This window comes from Macrotis lagotis, chromosome 1 (genome assembly GCF_037893015.1).
Source record: "Macrotis lagotis isolate mMagLag1 chromosome 1, bilby.v1.9.chrom.fasta, whole genome shotgun sequence".
NCBI classification, from domain to species: Eukaryota; Metazoa; Chordata; class Mammalia; order Peramelemorphia; family Peramelidae; genus Macrotis; species Macrotis lagotis.
In genome coordinates this window covers 20,612,642-20,629,400 of record NC_133658.1, presented here as the reverse complement: position 1 = coordinate 20,629,400, position 16,759 = coordinate 20,612,642, and the positions used below count along the sequence as shown (strand labels likewise).

Sequence of the window (16,759 nt, the reverse complement as noted above, 5' to 3'; positions counted from 1 at the left end):
CATTTTTGCAACTCATGAAAATGTGAGAAAAGACAAGAATATAATGCAAGCCTCTGAAAGATGTTGACACCTCCCCTAAAACCTTTATTTTGAAATCCCTTTCTTTGGCTTGTTAGTGGAGACAACTACAAGCCTCTCAAATCTGATCTTTCATCTACAGGGAGAAGGGAATGAGAAGATGGGGGGGTGGTTAAAAGGAAGATAGCAGATCAACTGATCAGCATGAAGGGCAGCTTCTTTGCAAGGCTTGACTGGAACAAGAATTCCTGCCAAAACTGAGCCCTGGTTTCAGAGTCAGGAGGAGAAGGGGAAAAGTGGAAACCTGCTTCCTCTTCCCAGTCTGGGGGTCAAGCTAGGAGCTGAAGCATGACATGAACAATGACCTGAAGAATGACCTAAAGTGAAGAGTTAATTTGTCATCCCGTAAACATTGATTAGGCAGCTGCCAGGTGGCAGACATTATGCCGAGTGTTGGGTCTGCAACAAGAGAACATTCTCTGCCCCCATGGAGTTTGCCATCTAAAGCTCCACCACAAAGGAAAAACACATATAAACAAACTACATAGAAGATGAACCAAAAGCAGCTTCTCTAGAGTCTGACCATTCATGGTTTCTTACAAAACAATAGTATGCCATATCATTAACCTGTGTGTAGCTCTGCTTCCAATGTGTTTCTTGTAAACAACATGCTGTAGATTATAGTTTTTAATTCATCCTGCTATCCACTTCCATTTTAGGGCTAAAAGTCTCCCACTGGCTTACCTGCTTTCCCAGGGCTTTACATCCCCTTTCTCCCCCGAAGAAGCAGACCTTCACTGATGATCCTCCATGATGTCTACAGTTGATCTCTCTCTTTTATTTTGGTGGGATCTGGAGCATTAATGTCTGGTTAAAAGCTTCATTTAGCAGTGTGAAAGGAAAAGTTCCAGGAACATGCTAGCTTCATGCTGCCATTTTGAATCTGTATATTCCAGACTTTGTCAACAGGCAAACAAAATGCCTAGACTGTAGAGATGGCCCATCTTGTTCCTGCAACAGTCAGAGGAAAGTGTCACTGGACTAGAGACTATGTAATGTGGAGCAAAGTGTAAGGGGACTAGAAAGGCAGCAGGAACACAGGTGTTGGAGATCTTAAAGCATATCACAGAGGCTTTTGTTTTTGACCTTGCTGGTGATGGGAACCCCTGAAGATGATTAAGAAAGGATGTGACATCTTGAGATCTGATAATAAAGAAAAATCATAAGGGTGATAATTGGAAAATTAATTAGAGTGGGGAGAGACTATAGGCAAGCAGACCCAGCTGGTGATGAAAATATTCCTGACCAAATCTGTGCACCTGCATTGGGATGTCTAGTGTCCAGAATAAAAGAAATGATGGTGCCAGTGACTTCAAGACTGCAAATGTCCTGTCTGAGATCTTGTGGACTGTTCTGGGCCCTATATTGGAAAGAGATATTGGCATTAAAATTGATCATTAGTTGCCTAAAAATCATCTATTTTTGAATCACTCAATGGGCACTCAAAAAGACCTGGAAAATGGACTCCAAAGTTGTTTGGTTGTTTTCAAGTTACACATTTTTATTCATCAGTTAAACCTAACATGATTACATGAGGGAACAAATTCAAACATTTCATAATTGTGTGTAGAATTGTTGTGGATGGATTTTTGGAAGACCTTCATTCTCAGAAGCTGGAAAATGCCTCCTTTTTCCTTTTTTCTTCAGTTTTCTGTAATCCACATTTCCTGAGTAGAATTTGTAGTGATCAGTGGAATTCATCTTGTTCCATGGTTCTGGGCTATTCATTCTGTCCCAACTGACATTGGAATTGAAGAGAGCTAGGTGCATGACATACTGAGAGGCTCCAGTGCTCCCAGCTCCAATGAACATGAGCAGGGGGATCAAGCTCTGGTGCTTCTTGGCCTGGTGGATGATCATGCCGAGCATGGTGGCAGCTGTGGGACTCATCATTGTGTTAGCTCTTTAATTCTCTTGCGGCTTGGTGCCCAATGTCACATGGAGGAGGAGGAGGAGACTGACTCCAAAGTTGTTAATGAGGGATCAAATTGAACTCCAAATGACTATGTCCTACTGATAGGAACACATTATACCTATATTAAAGAATCTTTCGAAAGAGAAAGTGGTGAGAACTAAGAGTAGGCATGTGACAATAGAGAGATGTAGATCTCCATGAGGCCTCAGAAAAGATGTGATGACTTTGTTGGTTTTCTGGTGGTCTTGGGAGCTGTGTTCTAGGTCTTGCTAAAGGCGCTTGTCTCTCCCATTTCAGGGAAAGGTTGTGGGATAAGAAATTGGAGCAAACTAAATGCTTTGTTATTTCAATTTAACCACAAATCAACTCTACAAAACATGCTGGGGATCACTGAGAGGTCTGTTCCAGGAGCCTAAAGATTTTCTTTCTTGTCCAGGGTATTTCAGTAACTAATAGGAAGATTAGAGGGTCAAGTCAAGGCACCTTAGAGAAAATGATTGGAATTCCCACCTTTGCTAAGACCAAAATCTCTGAGTACATTTCCTGGATTCTACTCTCCTCTATCAAGGTCCTTCCACAAGCCAACCAGATATGGGTGTATTATGCCCTCCTCTAATTACCAGTCTTCCCAAATGTTTCCCATGGCTATGGGAACAAGACAGCTGGCATGTCTACAGGAAGGAAACTGTCTCCTATTCTTCCTCTGTGTTCTGGGAAGAAAGCAGTGCTCCTTCCTGATACAGAACCCAGTTTGAGAAAAAGAACACCCTCTTCTAGGAATCCTTTTCCTCTTATCAGGTCATGTGCTCTGATCCCCACTCCATTCTCTTACTTCTGGGCCATCACACCATCTTCCATTCTTCTCCATATCTATACCCCCATGAAGCTTCTATCAAAGCTCTACCCTTTTCTGATCTGAATCACTATTCCTTGGTCCTGTCAATCTGGAAAGTGAGAGAGAGAAGGAAAGGGCAGTTGGTACCTTTAGGTTCTTTAGGTCATTCCCTTCCCTGGTAGAAGGAGGTTGTATCTGACTCGAGGAGACAGTTATCATGGTAGAAGTTGCCTGCAGATGGCCAATTCTATACAAATTTAAAGCAAGGATGAGTCTCTGCTCAATAGTCTACTCTACAGTTGTACCCAGATTCTATTCAGCTCTGGGAGTCTGAATGTTCCCCTGGTCCTTAGAGGAGGAGAGAAGCAAGGAAAGAATAGGGAATTCAGTCCCAGTCTGATTCCATAGAGCAGAACGGCTTGATCCTGCATCTTCTGAGTGTGAGACCACCATCTTTGTCCATATCCAGTTGATCTTTGAGTGGTCCAAGATAATGGGATCAAGATTTCTCTTCTCTCCTGCCCAGATTCAAAAGTGATACCCTCTTCCATGATGTTCCCCGGTTTCTTAACCCTACACTTCACATGCTGGGCCTCACAATTCAGATACAAAGTGAGTTCCTTCCAGGGCCTATCTTTCATTGCAAAGAACCTAGAAAAAGCCTTTGAGCCTTTTAAATATAGAGAAGGAAAGGGATGGGGCTAGAGAGTTGAAGTGTGGGGACAGAAACAGAATAGCAGAGGTTCATTTCTAGGGATTATATATTAACATTCATAGTGCAGGAGCCTCACTGCCCTTCTCTACAACTTCTCTAATCTTTTCAATAGGCCAAGAGGAGGCTTCTGCTCTCCCTTTTGCCAGGAGCTGCTGCCCCCAGGGATTTGGCTTCCATGGCTCCCATTGCTATGGCTTTTTGGGTCCTACAGAGAACTGGATACTGCTGAGGTATGTTGGGAGAGGGCCCCCTAAGAGGGAAATTGGGTTTGCCTCACTATCTCAATGTCCCTTGCAAACAAACACAGGGTCACAATAAGTTTTATACTCCTCATCTCTCGTCTAACTTTTCCACTCCTCCATTTTCTGTGTTCTCCAAACCCTCCATGCTGCTAGTGTGGGATCTTTGTCCCACACTAATGATTTTACAATGGTCTCCTTTTCCCTAAGTGTTAAGACTTTTTGTCTTTTTCACCACTGATCATCCTGTTCCCCCAAAGCTTCCCAGGAGCATTGTCTGTCCCCTTTTACTCTCTGTCTCTCCCATTGATTTCTATCTCTATTCTCCTCACAGTTACTGTGCCAGGAGTATGCCTCAGGCCACCTAGGCTCCCTACTCAATGGAGCCGAGGCCCCCTTTGTGGCCATCATGATGAAGAAGAATAACCTTGTGGTATTGCCAATCTGGATTGGCCTACATGATCCCAATCAGGTACAAGTCACAAATCTTTCCCTCTCAGTGTACAGGGGAATGAAAAGGAAAAGCTGAGGTGGGATGGTTCCTACAAAATTTGGAGATACAGGACCCTCAGACAAGCACAAGAATCACAGAAGAATAGGAACCCTGCTACAGGGGAAGGAAAGATGTGGAACAGTATGGTCTGCATGGTGTTCTCATTGAGAAGGAGTCTATACCTTCCTCTGGAGCTTCTTGGTCCTCACCTCCCCACAATTTGGCTTCAGTATCTCTGCCTACTCTAATAGACTTATTGGACAAATCTTTAATGTCCATGTCTTGGCTCACTTCTCAGCATCTCCCAGAGAAGATTTCTCAGTCACCCCCATGTGAAGACAAGAGTATCCAAGAAATCTTATCTCTGGGGAAACATCCAAAGCACAAGAGATTCTGGGTCTTCAGTGCAGGAAATGGCCTAGAGAAGTTTAGAAGAGAGTGACCCAGGAGATTGAGGTTTTCTGGAGGCTGGACGAGTAGCAGACTCTGCCTGGATGTAGTAGGGAGATTGTATTAGGGTTTAAGGGTTCTGGTGTTAAGGAATTCTAGAAGCAGCAGTACAGATAATACCATCTAGAAAGATTCAGAAAACAAAAGTCAAGGTTAAATAAAGGTTAATGTAGAGATGATCTTTTTATTAGGGACCAAAGGAGGTGGTTGGTGGGAGGTGTCTCACCATTCCCTGACCACCTACCTTTCTGATCCCTTCCCCCTAGAACTGCAGGTGGAGATGGAGCAGAAATGCCCTTTACCTCTACCAAGTCTGGTAGAAGGGTTTCCTAACCACAAAAGAACCCAACTACTGTGTGACCTTGACTTCTCAGTTAGGTAAGTTAGAGAAAGAAAAACTCATACCTCTACCATCTATTCAGTAGCATTCTCTTCTCACTGTTGGGCAGGATTCACTCTTAGATGCATGAGGGAACTTGCTTCCTCAAAAATGGCAATTACTTCTCTCCCCCACCCACTTTCATTTCTTCTCGCTCCTTCTTGAGCCCCTTTTCCTCTTTTCTTCTTTCATGTGAATCTTCTCTTGTCCTCTGCTCCATCCTCCTTTTTCTCTTCTCCTTTCAGTTCTGCTTTTCTCCTTCCCCCTTTCTATTCTCTCATTTTCTCTTTGCTCTCTTCTCTTTGGATTTCCTATCCTCTGTTCTTCTGCTCTTTCCTTTCCTCCCTTTTGCTCTTTCACCTTTTTTCTTCTTTCCTCCTCTTCTCTACTTTTCTCTTCACTCATCCTTCAGTTTTTCTTCTCTCCTCCCCTTTTTTCCCCCTTGACTCTCTTCTTTTTTCCTCTCTTCTCCTCTTTCTTCTCTTTTCCTTTTACTAGCCACCTATACTTTTCAGTTCTTTCTTTTTTCCACCCTTTTCTCCTTCCTTTTCTTCTCTTCAAGACTCTTTTTTCCTTTCTTCCCCTTTCCTCTTTGGATCACAAGGACAACCTGTGTGTTAGCATACCAATTGTTGGCAGGAAGCCTTGGTCATCAGGTTCTGACCCTCCTCTCCAAATCTCTCCCCCCAACTTAATCAAGTCCATCTCTTGGCAGAATTCCAGAACTGGGAAAGATGAATCTTGTGAGTGCCCCTACCTCTGCAAGTTCAAAGCCTAAAGAGAATAAGTCACAAGAGAGGCTGGAATTCTGCTTCTGCCTTGCAGCCAATGAGTGTGATGGCCATAATCTCTCTGTCCTCCCAAAGGATCTTCTTTCCACTGTGCAACCTCAAAACAGCCCCTCCTCTTTATTATCTCCCCACTGCCTCTCTTCCTCCTTTCTCTTCACTTCACCCTATGCCCCACTCTTTGCTACTTGTCGCAGGTCCTTTTACTCCACATACCACAGTTAGCTCAAAGTTGATATGTCACCTGAATATAGGGGCCATGATATTTTTTGTCTAAATAGAAGAGATCTAGTTTAAATCCACTTGAGAAAATTTGGTAGGATGAGAGTTCCTCACCAGGAAATTAAGGATAGCAGTCAAGAGCACTATGCTATGAATTGAAATGATTGAACTCGGCTAGACCTTAAAATATTAAATTCTACCCTCCTCCATTCTGGGGAGAGAGAGGAAAGAGTTCTCCTTTTGTCTTCCTTCCCATGGCTGTGATGGACTGAGTTAGACAAAACAAATCCTGTACCCAGGATGTGGGAAAATAGTGCACAGAGGTCTGTGACCAGATCAAAGGGTACAATTCTCACAAGCTTGCGTTTTGGATTTCATATCTTTTGTAGTTTATATCTTTAAATATCCTGACTCTCTGAACAATAAACAGATTACTCTCTTGCCTGTATCTTTTCTCTATTCAGCTTCTCACCGAGGCAATAGGGGCACAGGTCACCCCCCCCCCCCACATAATAATATAAATGGTCATATTTCTTTTTTGTCAGTAGAAGAGATGTGGTTTAAATGCCTTTGAGAAAACTTGGTAAGGGGAGAGTTTTGGGATTTTTTTTTTTTGCAAGGCAATGGGGTTAAGTGATTTGCCCAAGGTCTCACACTTAGGTAATTATTAAGTGTCTGAAGTCGAATTCGAACTCAGATCCTCCTGACTCCAGGGACAGTGTTACATTGGTTGGTTCTTATCCTTCATTAACAAAGAAGACCAAATGACATCACTATGTTTGAGAAAATGACAGTGTGTCCCACTGTGGCTGATCAGACCAGTATGAGCTCGGAATGCTCCATGGCAGATTGGGCACAGATAGTCCATGTGAACACCTGGGGTGGGAACTCTAAACAAAGGAATGTCACATTTCTTTTGAGCTGCCTCAGTTCTACCTTCCTCATAGGAAGCAGCACCCTCACTGATAAGGGAAAGTCTTGCTGGGTGGTCCTGTGCCAGGGACTCTCATGCTGAATAGCCAATTCTGAAGTTTTTCAGTTTCCTGATATGGCACTGTCATAAATGCCCTCACAGGCATATTATCCTGCTTGAGGAAGAAGCACTCTGTCCCCCCCAAAGGAATCTCTGACCACTGTGACAAGAAGCAGACACCCTAAATAGGAAAAAGAAACTCAAATATATCATGGAACATCTTTATGAAGGCATATAGAATTACATTTGGTCCCTCCAATAATCTTATGCTTCTTTGTCTAATGCCTATAAATATGTTTCCCAAAATCTCACTTTGGGGCCTGTGAGCCGACCCCAAGTACATTTCCAAAAATAGCTAAACATAGACAACAAAAACAATGATTGTTAACAAAACTTCATTTCTTCTTCCTTAAGTCCAAATAAGATGAGATAAAGGCAATTCTTTTCCACTGAGGAACTTACAATCTAATGTTTCACTATAAGGAAAAAATATGTAAAAAAGGGTACCTAGGGGCAGTGAGGTGACACAGTGGATAGAGGCCCTGAAGTCAGGAGTACCTGAGTTCAAATCCAGCCTCAGACACTTAATTACTTAACTGTGTGACCTTGGGCAAGCGGCTTAACCCCACTGCCTAACAAAAAAAAAAAAACCTTAAAATAAAGGGTACCTAGAAGGTGAATAAAAAATATAATTGAGGGGCAGCTAGGTGGCGCAGTGGATAAAACACCGGCCTTGGAGTCAGGAGTACTTGGGTTCAAATCCGGTCTCAGACACTTCATAATTACCTAACTGTGTGGCCTTGGGCAAGGCACTTAACCCTATTTGCCTTACTATATATATATATAATTGAGGCACAGAATGACTAAGATTAAGAATGTATAGCAAAAGCTTCTTCTTTTTTGTTTTTAGATTTTTCAAAGCTATGGGGTTAAGTGGCTTGCCCAAGGCCACACAGCTAGGTAATTATGAAGTGTCTGAGACCGGATTTGAACCCAGGTACTCCTGACTCCAAGGCCGGTGCTCTATTCACTGCGCCACCTAGCCGCCCCTATAGCAAAAGCTTCTTGAAGAACATGAGATATTAATGAGAATTTAATGTTAGCCAGGGAAGAAAGTAGGCAAGGTTGAAAATGGAGAACATTTTAGGCATAGGAGACAGGCAGAGAAAATGCCTAAACTGCACAGATGGAGAAGCTTGTTTCTGGATCAGACAGGAGGACAATGTCTCTGGACTAGAGAATAATGTGATGAGGACTAAGTTGTAAAGGGACTGGAAAAGCATTGTGCCATGATCCTCTACCCCTGCCCCACCCCAGCCCTTTCTCTTTTCCCCTTTTGAGCACCTAGACTTGAAATTTAGGATACTGGTAATGAAGGGCTTGAAGCATCTCTCACAAGCTTCGAATTTGACCTTGCAGACGATGGGAACCACTGAAGGTGATCAAGAAGGATCTGGTACTATAGGAAAATTACAATGGTGGATAAGTGAATGGAGGAGGCAGACAGGTCCAAGAGAGGGGATGACAATATTCCAGGCCAAATCTGAGCATCCTGGACTGCAAGTCTAGTGTGCGGAATAAGGGAGGTGATGGTGTCATGACTTCATTTCTGCTTACATCCTGTTCAGCTCTTGTGAGAGATACTGGCATTTAAACTGATAGTCATGTAATTTGAATCACTCAATGGACAACCCATGGGTCTGAAACTGACTTCCAAATGCCCAAATGAATAAAAATCAAATTAATGTCCAACTTCCCAAGTCTCATTGATGGAAACACATTTTTACCTCTCATAGGGAATCCTCTCAAAGTGAAAGAGGTGAGAAACAGATATAGGAATGTTGAAAATGGATTGTGTAGGACTCCAAGAGGGTTCATGGAGCTGTTTAATTTTCTGATGATCTTGGGAGATTTGCTATGTTTTCTGGCCAATGTCCTCTTATCTCTCCCCTTTCAGGAGAAGGTTGTGCCAGAAGAAGCTGCAGGGAACTTGATTCTTTGTTCACTATGCCAATTCAACCCCAAATCAACTCTAGAAAAGGAACTGGTGATCAAGGAGGTCCCTTCCTAAGAGACTTAAAATCTTTCTTATCCATGGCATTTCAGTAACTAAAGGAAGATAGGTCAGTAAAGGCACTTGGGTAGAATGACAGAAGATTCTTGCTCCTCCAATGCCCAGGTCAGTGAACCAAGTCATTTCCTGGATTCTATTCTCCTCCAGGCAGATCCTATAGCAAGCTCACTGGTTACTGCGTGAATTCTGGCATCATCCAATAATCAATCTTTACCAAGGTATTCCAAGGCTATGGGAAAAAGGCAGGTGCAAGTTTTTGAGAAGTGGCCTTTCTCATATTCTTTCTTTGTATTCTGGGAAGGAAGCAATGCTCATTCCTGTCCCTGAAGTTAAGGCTGTGAAAGAGTACTTCCCATTCTGGGAAGTCCCTTCCTTTTATCAACACTTGTGCTCTGAACCTCACATCATCCTCCTGCTTCTACCTAATTACCTCTTCTGCCCCTCCCAGTAGCTACACACCCATTGGCCTTTTCTCTATAAAGGTGCTCTCCTTAAAGTCTGACACACTATCCAAAACACAAATCAGGTAAGTGAGGGAGAGAGGGGTTGGGAGACATTGGCTCCTCCAGAATCCTGGAACCACTACCTTATTAGTGAAGGGGGAGGAATCTCACCTCCAAAAGTCAGTTCTTTGAGGAAAATGCCTGTAGATGGTCGTTCGTAAGCAACTCTAAAAGAGAGATGGATCTTACTTCACTGGTGTACCCCACTGTTGTACCCAGATTCTGTTTCGTAATGGGACAGTACATATATGTCCTGAGATTCCAGGAAGGGGAAAGAAGCAAGAAAAGAGTAGGAAAGTCAACTCCAGTCATAATACTGAGATTAGAACAGCAGTAGCCCAGGTTTTCTAAGGTCTGGGCCACCATATTTACCCCCATTTCTCTTCAATCCTTGGGAAGCCCATGACAAGGGTTCAGGATTTCTCATTTCTCCTCTCCAGAATCAAAGGGGAAACTCGCTGCCATGATGTCCCCCAGTTTCTCGGCCCTGCTTTTCACCTGCCTGCTGCTGCCAGGACTAACAGAAGGTGAGAACTTCTAGGCCTTCTCTTTGACTCTTCGCATCAGTCTAGAATAGTCCTGTGGGCTTTATAATATTAAAAAGGAGAAGAATAGGGCTGGACAGAAGAAGTGTAAAGACAGTGAAGCAGCAAAGGATGGGTTGGAGTTATTAGGGGTCAAAGACAGATGGAGCAGGAGCCTCTGATGCTCTCCACACAACTCCTCTTCTCCTTCCCCCAGGCCATGAGAAGGCCCCTGCACCCCCCTCTGCCAGGAGCTCCTGCCCCCAGGGATTTGGCTTCCATGGCTCCCACTGCTATGGCTTGTTGGCTCCTGCAGAGAACTGGAATACTGCTGAGGTGTGTTGGGGAGAGGGGCCCCTGAGAATGTCGGGTGGGTTTGTCTCACTATCTCAGTGTCCCTTGGGGTCAGAAATGAGATCATAGTGAGTCCCTTACTCTTCATTTCTCACTGAACCCTTTCTCTCTTAAGGGGATGGAGCTTCTACGATTTTTGTGTCTTTCAGATTTTTGTGTCTTTCAGACCCTTGTGGCCGACAATGGGGATCCTCATCCATTTGGAAACAGTGTACCATGATCCTCTTTCCCTTCCCCACCACAGCCTTTTCTCTTTTCCCCTATTGACACCAAGACTCTTGAAGCTTCTCTAGAGAACACTCTTTCCTCCTATGCTCTTTGCCTCTTCTACTGACCTCTACCTCTACCTTCCTCCATAGTTGCTGTGCCAGGACTACCCCTCAGGCCACCTAGGGTCCCTGCTTAATGCAGCTGAGGCCTCCTTTGTGGCCACCATGATCAAGGAGAATAATCTTAATGGGATCCCAGTCTGGATTGGCCTGCATGATCCCAATCAGGTACGACCCAAAACCCTTCATTCTTGATGGTCAGGAAAGTGAAAGAGAAAAGTGGGGTAGGAATAGGACTGGGGCTTGTTCCTACAGTTTTTGGAGGTCCAGGATCCTGATCCAAGCACTGAAACCAGGGAAGGATTTGAGCTCTGCTCTGGGGAAAGAAGGATGTGGAAGGGCAGAGGGCATGGAGGGAAGATCTATATGGTAAGCAGGGACAAGAGTCTGCTCTTCCATCTATAGTACTTTGGTACTTATCACCCCTAATTTAACATTAGTATCTATGCCCATTCCATTGATTCATTGGCAGAGTCTTTTGTGCTTGTTTCTCTGCTGACTTCTCAGCATCCCCCAGAGGAGATTTCACAATCACTCGACGTTAATTTTAGCTCTGGGAAAACATTCAAAACAGTTAAGAACCGCAGGTTCCCAAGAGGTCCCAGGCTTCTCAGAGCCAGAGCTAGAGCATGAGAAACAAGTGTGACAAAGGAAGTAGATAAGATTTTCTGGGTAAAGGATGGCTAATAAACTGTGCCTAGGGTGGTGATTGGAGAGGAAGGGGGCTGGTGCTGAGGAATCCCAGAAGAAGCACCAGAGATAACAGCATCTGGAAAGATTTAGAGAAGTGAATAAGTCCAAGGGAGATCAGGCCTAAAGATGCACATGCAGTTAATCTATTTACTAGAAGATTAAAGGAAGGAGGTGGTTGATGGGAAGGGTCTCATCATTCCCTAACTGCCACCCTTTTTGATCCTTTCCCCCAGAATGGCAGGTGGAGATGGAGCAGCAATGCCCTTTACCTGTACCAAGCCTGGCAGACGGGTTTCCCAACCACAAACAGGATAAACTACTGTGTGGCCTTGACTTCTGAGTCAGGTGAGTTAAAGAAAGAAATACACTTATACCTCTACCTTCTATCCAATAGCATTCTCTTCTCTCTGAGCTACCCAAACTCCTAGATTCACTAGACTAGGCTAGTGAACAGACTTGGGACCTCCTGTTGATACCTCTAACCCAAAAATAATCTAGTCCCTCTTTCTGCAGGGTTCCAGAGCTGGAAAAATGAGTATTGTGAAAATAAATACCCCTACCTCTGCAAGTTTAAAGCCTAAAAATGAAAAACAGAGGAAGAGATGAGAAGGAGCCTTTAAAACAAGCACAGCCAATGAGTGCCATGGACACATCTCTGCCATCCCAGAGAATCTTCTTTTTCTTTGTCCATCCTCAAACCAATCCCTCCATCCCCTTTGTTATCCCCTAACATTCTCCCTTTCTCCTGTCCTTCTTATTCTCTCACCCCATGCCCCACACTGTGCTACCTGTTCTAGAGATTTATTTCATATACCACAATAAGATTAAAATGGATATATCACAGAATATGAATGGTCATGGTATTTCTTTCTTTTTAATAGAAGAAATCTGGTTTAAATGCCTTTGACAAAACTTGTTAAGCAGACAGGCCTTAACCAAGAAATTAAAGAAATCATTCAAAAGAAATATTGTGAAAATTAAAATTGAAAATCTAAGCACACTTTGATGGATAAAATACAACTTTGTCCTCTATTTTGAGGAAGTATAAGAAAAAACTCTCCCAGCAGCCTAGTCAAGGAAATCCAAAAAATGCTGAAGAAAATAGCATGCTAAAAACCAGCTTAGGTCAAATGGCTAAAACAGTTCAAAAAGTTATTGAGGAGAAGAATGCTTTAAAAAGCAAAATTGGCCAGATGGAAAAAGAGATGAGAAAACTCTCTGAGGAAAACATATCCTTCAGACAAAGAATAGAACTCAGGGAGATTGATGAATTTATGAGAAATCAGGACTCATTACTTCAAAACCAAAAAAATGAAAAATTAGAAGAAAATGTGAAATGTCTCACTGAAAAAATAACTGATATGGAAAACAGATTTAGGAAAGATAATTTAAAAATTATTGGAATACCTGAAAGTCATGATCAAGAAAAGAGCCTTGACATCATTTACAAAGAATTACTATAGGAAAATTTCCCTGATATTTTGTAAGGCAATGGGGTTAAGTGGCTCGCCCAAGGCCACACAGCTAGGTAATTATTAAGTGTCTGAGACCAGATTTGAACCCAGGTACTCCTGACTCCAAGGCCAGTACTTTATCTGCTTCCCTGAAGCAGAGGGCAAAATAGAAATGGAGAGAATCCACTGATCCTGCAGAGAAAGAGATCCCAAAAAACCAACCCCTAGGAATATTATAACCAATTTCCAGAACTCCCAAGTCAAAGAGAAAATATTACAAGCAGCCAGAAGGACACAATTCAAATATTGTGGAGCTGCAATCAGGATCTCACAGGACTTAGCAGCAACTACATTGGAAGCTCGTAGGGCTTGGAATACAATATACCGGAAGGCAAAAGAGCTTGGAAGGCAGCCAAGAATCAACTACCCAGCAAAATTGAATGTCCTCTTCCAGGGAAAAAGATGTACTTTCAATGAACCAGGGGAATTTCAAATGTTCCTGTTGGAATGGCCAGAGTTGAACAGAAGGTTAGAACTTCAGATACAGGATTCAGGTGAAGCATAGAGATTGGAGGAGGAGGGGAAGATATGAGGGACTAAATGATGATGAACTTCAGGTATTCCTGCATAGAAAAATGACACTGATAATACTCATATGAACCTTCTCAGTTAATAGAGCAGGTAGAAGGAGCTTTTATAGTTGAAGCACAGGAGAAAGCTGAATTTGAAGATAAAATATGGTGTAAAAATGGAGTCAATAGAAAAACGAGAAATGTAATGGGAGAAAGAAAAAGGAGAGGGGGGAATAGGCCAAGATATTTCATATAATAAGATTTTTCTTTATTCCAATGAGCTATTGCAATGATATGGAAGGGGGGAAGGCAAGGGCGAATGAGGGAATCTTCGCTCTCATCAGAGGTGGCTAGGAGAGGAAACAGCATATATACTCAATGGGGTATAGACATCTGGAGTAAGAAGGGGAGGGGACAGCGGGAAGGGGGGATGTGAGTGATGGAGGAGAGGATGGACCATGGGAGGAGAGTGGTCAGATATAACACATTTTCTTTTTTACTTATTGCAAGGGGCTGGGATTGAATGGCCTGTCTGGGACCATAGGGCCAGATGGATGCTGGGCCTTAGGGGTGGTAGGGGGGCTTGGGGCCTCTTGGCCCCAGGACCAGGCATCTGTCTGCTGCGCCACTCAGCAACCCTACAGCAGAGTCAGAGTGAAAGGAGAGAGAAAATATAGTACATGGTAGTGGAGAAATAAGAAAGGAGGGAGTTGCAATCAGCAATGCCAACAGTGGAAAAATATGGAAGTAACTTTTGCAATGGACTTATCATAAAGAATGTGATCCACCCGTGACAGAGTTGTTGGTGTTGGAACAAAGACACAAGAACATTTTTTATTATTATTATTTTAGGGGGGTGCAGGGCAAATGGGGCTGGGTGGCATCCCTGTGGCAGCATAGCAGGGTGATTGTTGAGTGTCTGAGGCCAGATTTGGATCCGGGTGGTCCTGACTCAAGGGCAAATGCTCTGTCTGCCACCCAGCCACCCCTACTATTATTACTATTTTATTTTATTTTGTGTCTCTTTTTTCTTTTTTTGGATTTTGCAGGGCAGTGGGATTGGGGTGGCTTGCATGGCACATGGCTAAGTGATTGTTGGGTATATGGGGCTGGATATGGGCTCAGGTGTGCTCCTGGCTCCAGGGCTGGTGCTCTGTCCATTGTGCCACCTGGCCATACCTAAAATTATTACTATTATTTTTTTAATTTTAATTTTTTCTCTCTCCTTTATCGCTCAAGTGAGTCCATATTTTTGGGGGAAGGGGGTATTTTGTTTACTCTTAAACCAGAATATTTTATTAATGTATAAAAACATTATTTGTACAAAATGAAAAAAAATATGTATGTACAATGTTAACCTGAATGCTGGTGAAGGGAGGAGGGTGGGAAGGGAAGGTGGAAGGAAATTTTGTAACTTAAAAATACACATGTGCATTGGATGAATAAACAAATAAATAAATAGAAATAAAAAAAAATAATAAAAGTGGGGTGGCTAGCTGGCGTAGTGGATAAATTACTGGCCTTGGAGTCAGGAGTACCTGGGTTCAAATCTGGTCTCAGACACTTAATAATTACCTAGCTGTGTGGCCTTGGGCGAGCCACTTAACCCCATTGCCTTACAAAAACCTAAAAAAAAGTTTCCACTTAATTCAAGGTGTTCTTTTGATATGAACCTCCTAAAATCACATCTTATATCTACTCAGTGATAAAATATACATTTGTATTTCTCTCTCTAATAACAATTATAAATGCATCCATTTTATCAACAAACACAGGATGGTGTCATTATCTTAGGTGGGAGATACCCTTGCTTTATGGAAGATGGTTACATGGGTTGGTTCCTGTCCTTCCTTATTGAAAAAGATCAAAATGACATCCCTAAGTCATTTCATTTTACAGTTTGTCAGACTGTGGCTGATCAGACCAGTACGAACTCAGAATTCTCTACCAAAGATTGGGCACAAACGGTCCACATGAACACCTGGGATGGGTATCCTAAATTTTTGAATGTCACATATCCTTTGAGGTCCATCAGTTCTGCCTTCCTCATAGAGGGCAACACCACCACTGATAAGCCCCTGCAGAGCAGAGCTTTCCTGTTCCATTGTCTCCCATGCTGTGCAATTGATGTTAAGTTTTTCAATGAGATCTCGAGGTATAGTTTCTTCTCTTCCACTTGTGAGCACTGTGTGGTTCTCCATAAATCAGTTTTCTAATTTTTGTTTTTGGCAAGCATATGTTCTAACATTCTAACAAAGTGTCCAGCCCATTGTTGTTGCATTCTCTTTGGTAAGGTTGGAATGCTGGGTACTTTAAGCATGAGAAAGGACCTCAGTATCTGGGAACTTCTCCTGCCATGTAATCTTCAGAATATTACAAATACAGTTTAAATGATAGCAATTCAGTTTCCTGACATGGCTCTGGTAGACTGTTGAGGTTTAACATGCATATATCCAGCTTCAAGAAGAGGCACTCCCCCAACCCCTAACAGAATCTCTGACAGCTATGACATAAGGCAGACATCCTGAATTAGGGAAACAAACTCAAATACATCATGTGACATCTTTATAAAAGTATATGGAACATCATTTGCTCCCTCCAACAATTTTATAGATCTTTGTCAATTGTCTATAAATATTCATCCCATGTGAACTCATACAACCTTTCTGGAGAACAATTTGGAATTATGCCCAAAGGGCAACAAAAATGTGCATACCCTTTGATCCAGCAATACCACTACTGGGTCTACACCCTGAAGAGATGATGAAAAAGGGTAAAAAAAAAATCACTTGTACAAAAAATATTCATAGCAGTCCTGTTTGTGGTGGCAAATTAAATTAAATTAAATTAAATGTCCTTCAATTGGTGAATGGCTTAGTGGTATATATATATATATATATGTATATATATATATATATATATATATATATATATATATATATATATATGCATATATACATATATATATATATATATATATATTTATATATATATATATGTCATGGAACACTGTTGTTCCATATTGTTTTATCAGAAACCAGTAGGCATGGGAATTCAGGAAAGCCTGGAGTGATTTGCATGAAGTGATGCTGAGTGAGGTGAGCAGAACCAGAAAAACACTGTTTACCCTAACAGCAATATGGGGCTGATGATCAACCTTGATGGATTC

General features: G+C 42.4%; 1 protein-coding gene and 1 pseudogene across 1 annotated transcript; one reads left to right on the top strand and one right to left on the bottom strand.

Annotated features, from left to right (window-relative positions):
- Window positions 1-1,632: 1,632 nt before the first annotated feature.
- Window positions 1,633-1,947, bottom strand: LOC141515413 (cytochrome c oxidase subunit NDUFA4 pseudogene; annotated as a pseudogene).
- Window positions 1,948-10,127: 8,180 nt separating this feature from the next.
- Window positions 10,128-12,367, top strand: LOC141514777 (lithostathine-1-like). Its single transcript, XM_074226211.1, has 5 exons — window positions 10,128-10,191; window positions 10,406-10,524; window positions 10,902-11,039; window positions 11,798-11,909; window positions 12,078-12,367. The coding sequence occupies exons 1-5, from the start codon at window positions 10,128-10,130 to the stop codon at window positions 12,143-12,145; spliced, it is 501 nt and encodes a 166-aa protein (XP_074082312.1). The 3' UTR covers window positions 12,146-12,367.
- The last annotated feature ends 4,392 nt before the right edge of the window (window positions 12,368-16,759 follow it).

Coding starts and splice junctions, on each gene's coding strand:
- LOC141514777 (XM_074226211.1), top strand. CDS start 10,128: ATGATGTCCCCCAGTTTCTCGGCCCTGCTTTTCACCTGCCTGCTGCTG. Junction 10,525..10,901: donor AGAACTGGAATACTGCTGAG/GTGTGTTGGGGA, acceptor CTTCCTCCATAG/TTGCTGTGCCAGGACTACCC. Junction 11,040..11,797: donor GCCTGCATGATCCCAATCAG/GTACGACCCAAA, acceptor CCTTTCCCCCAG/AATGGCAGGTGGAGATGGAG.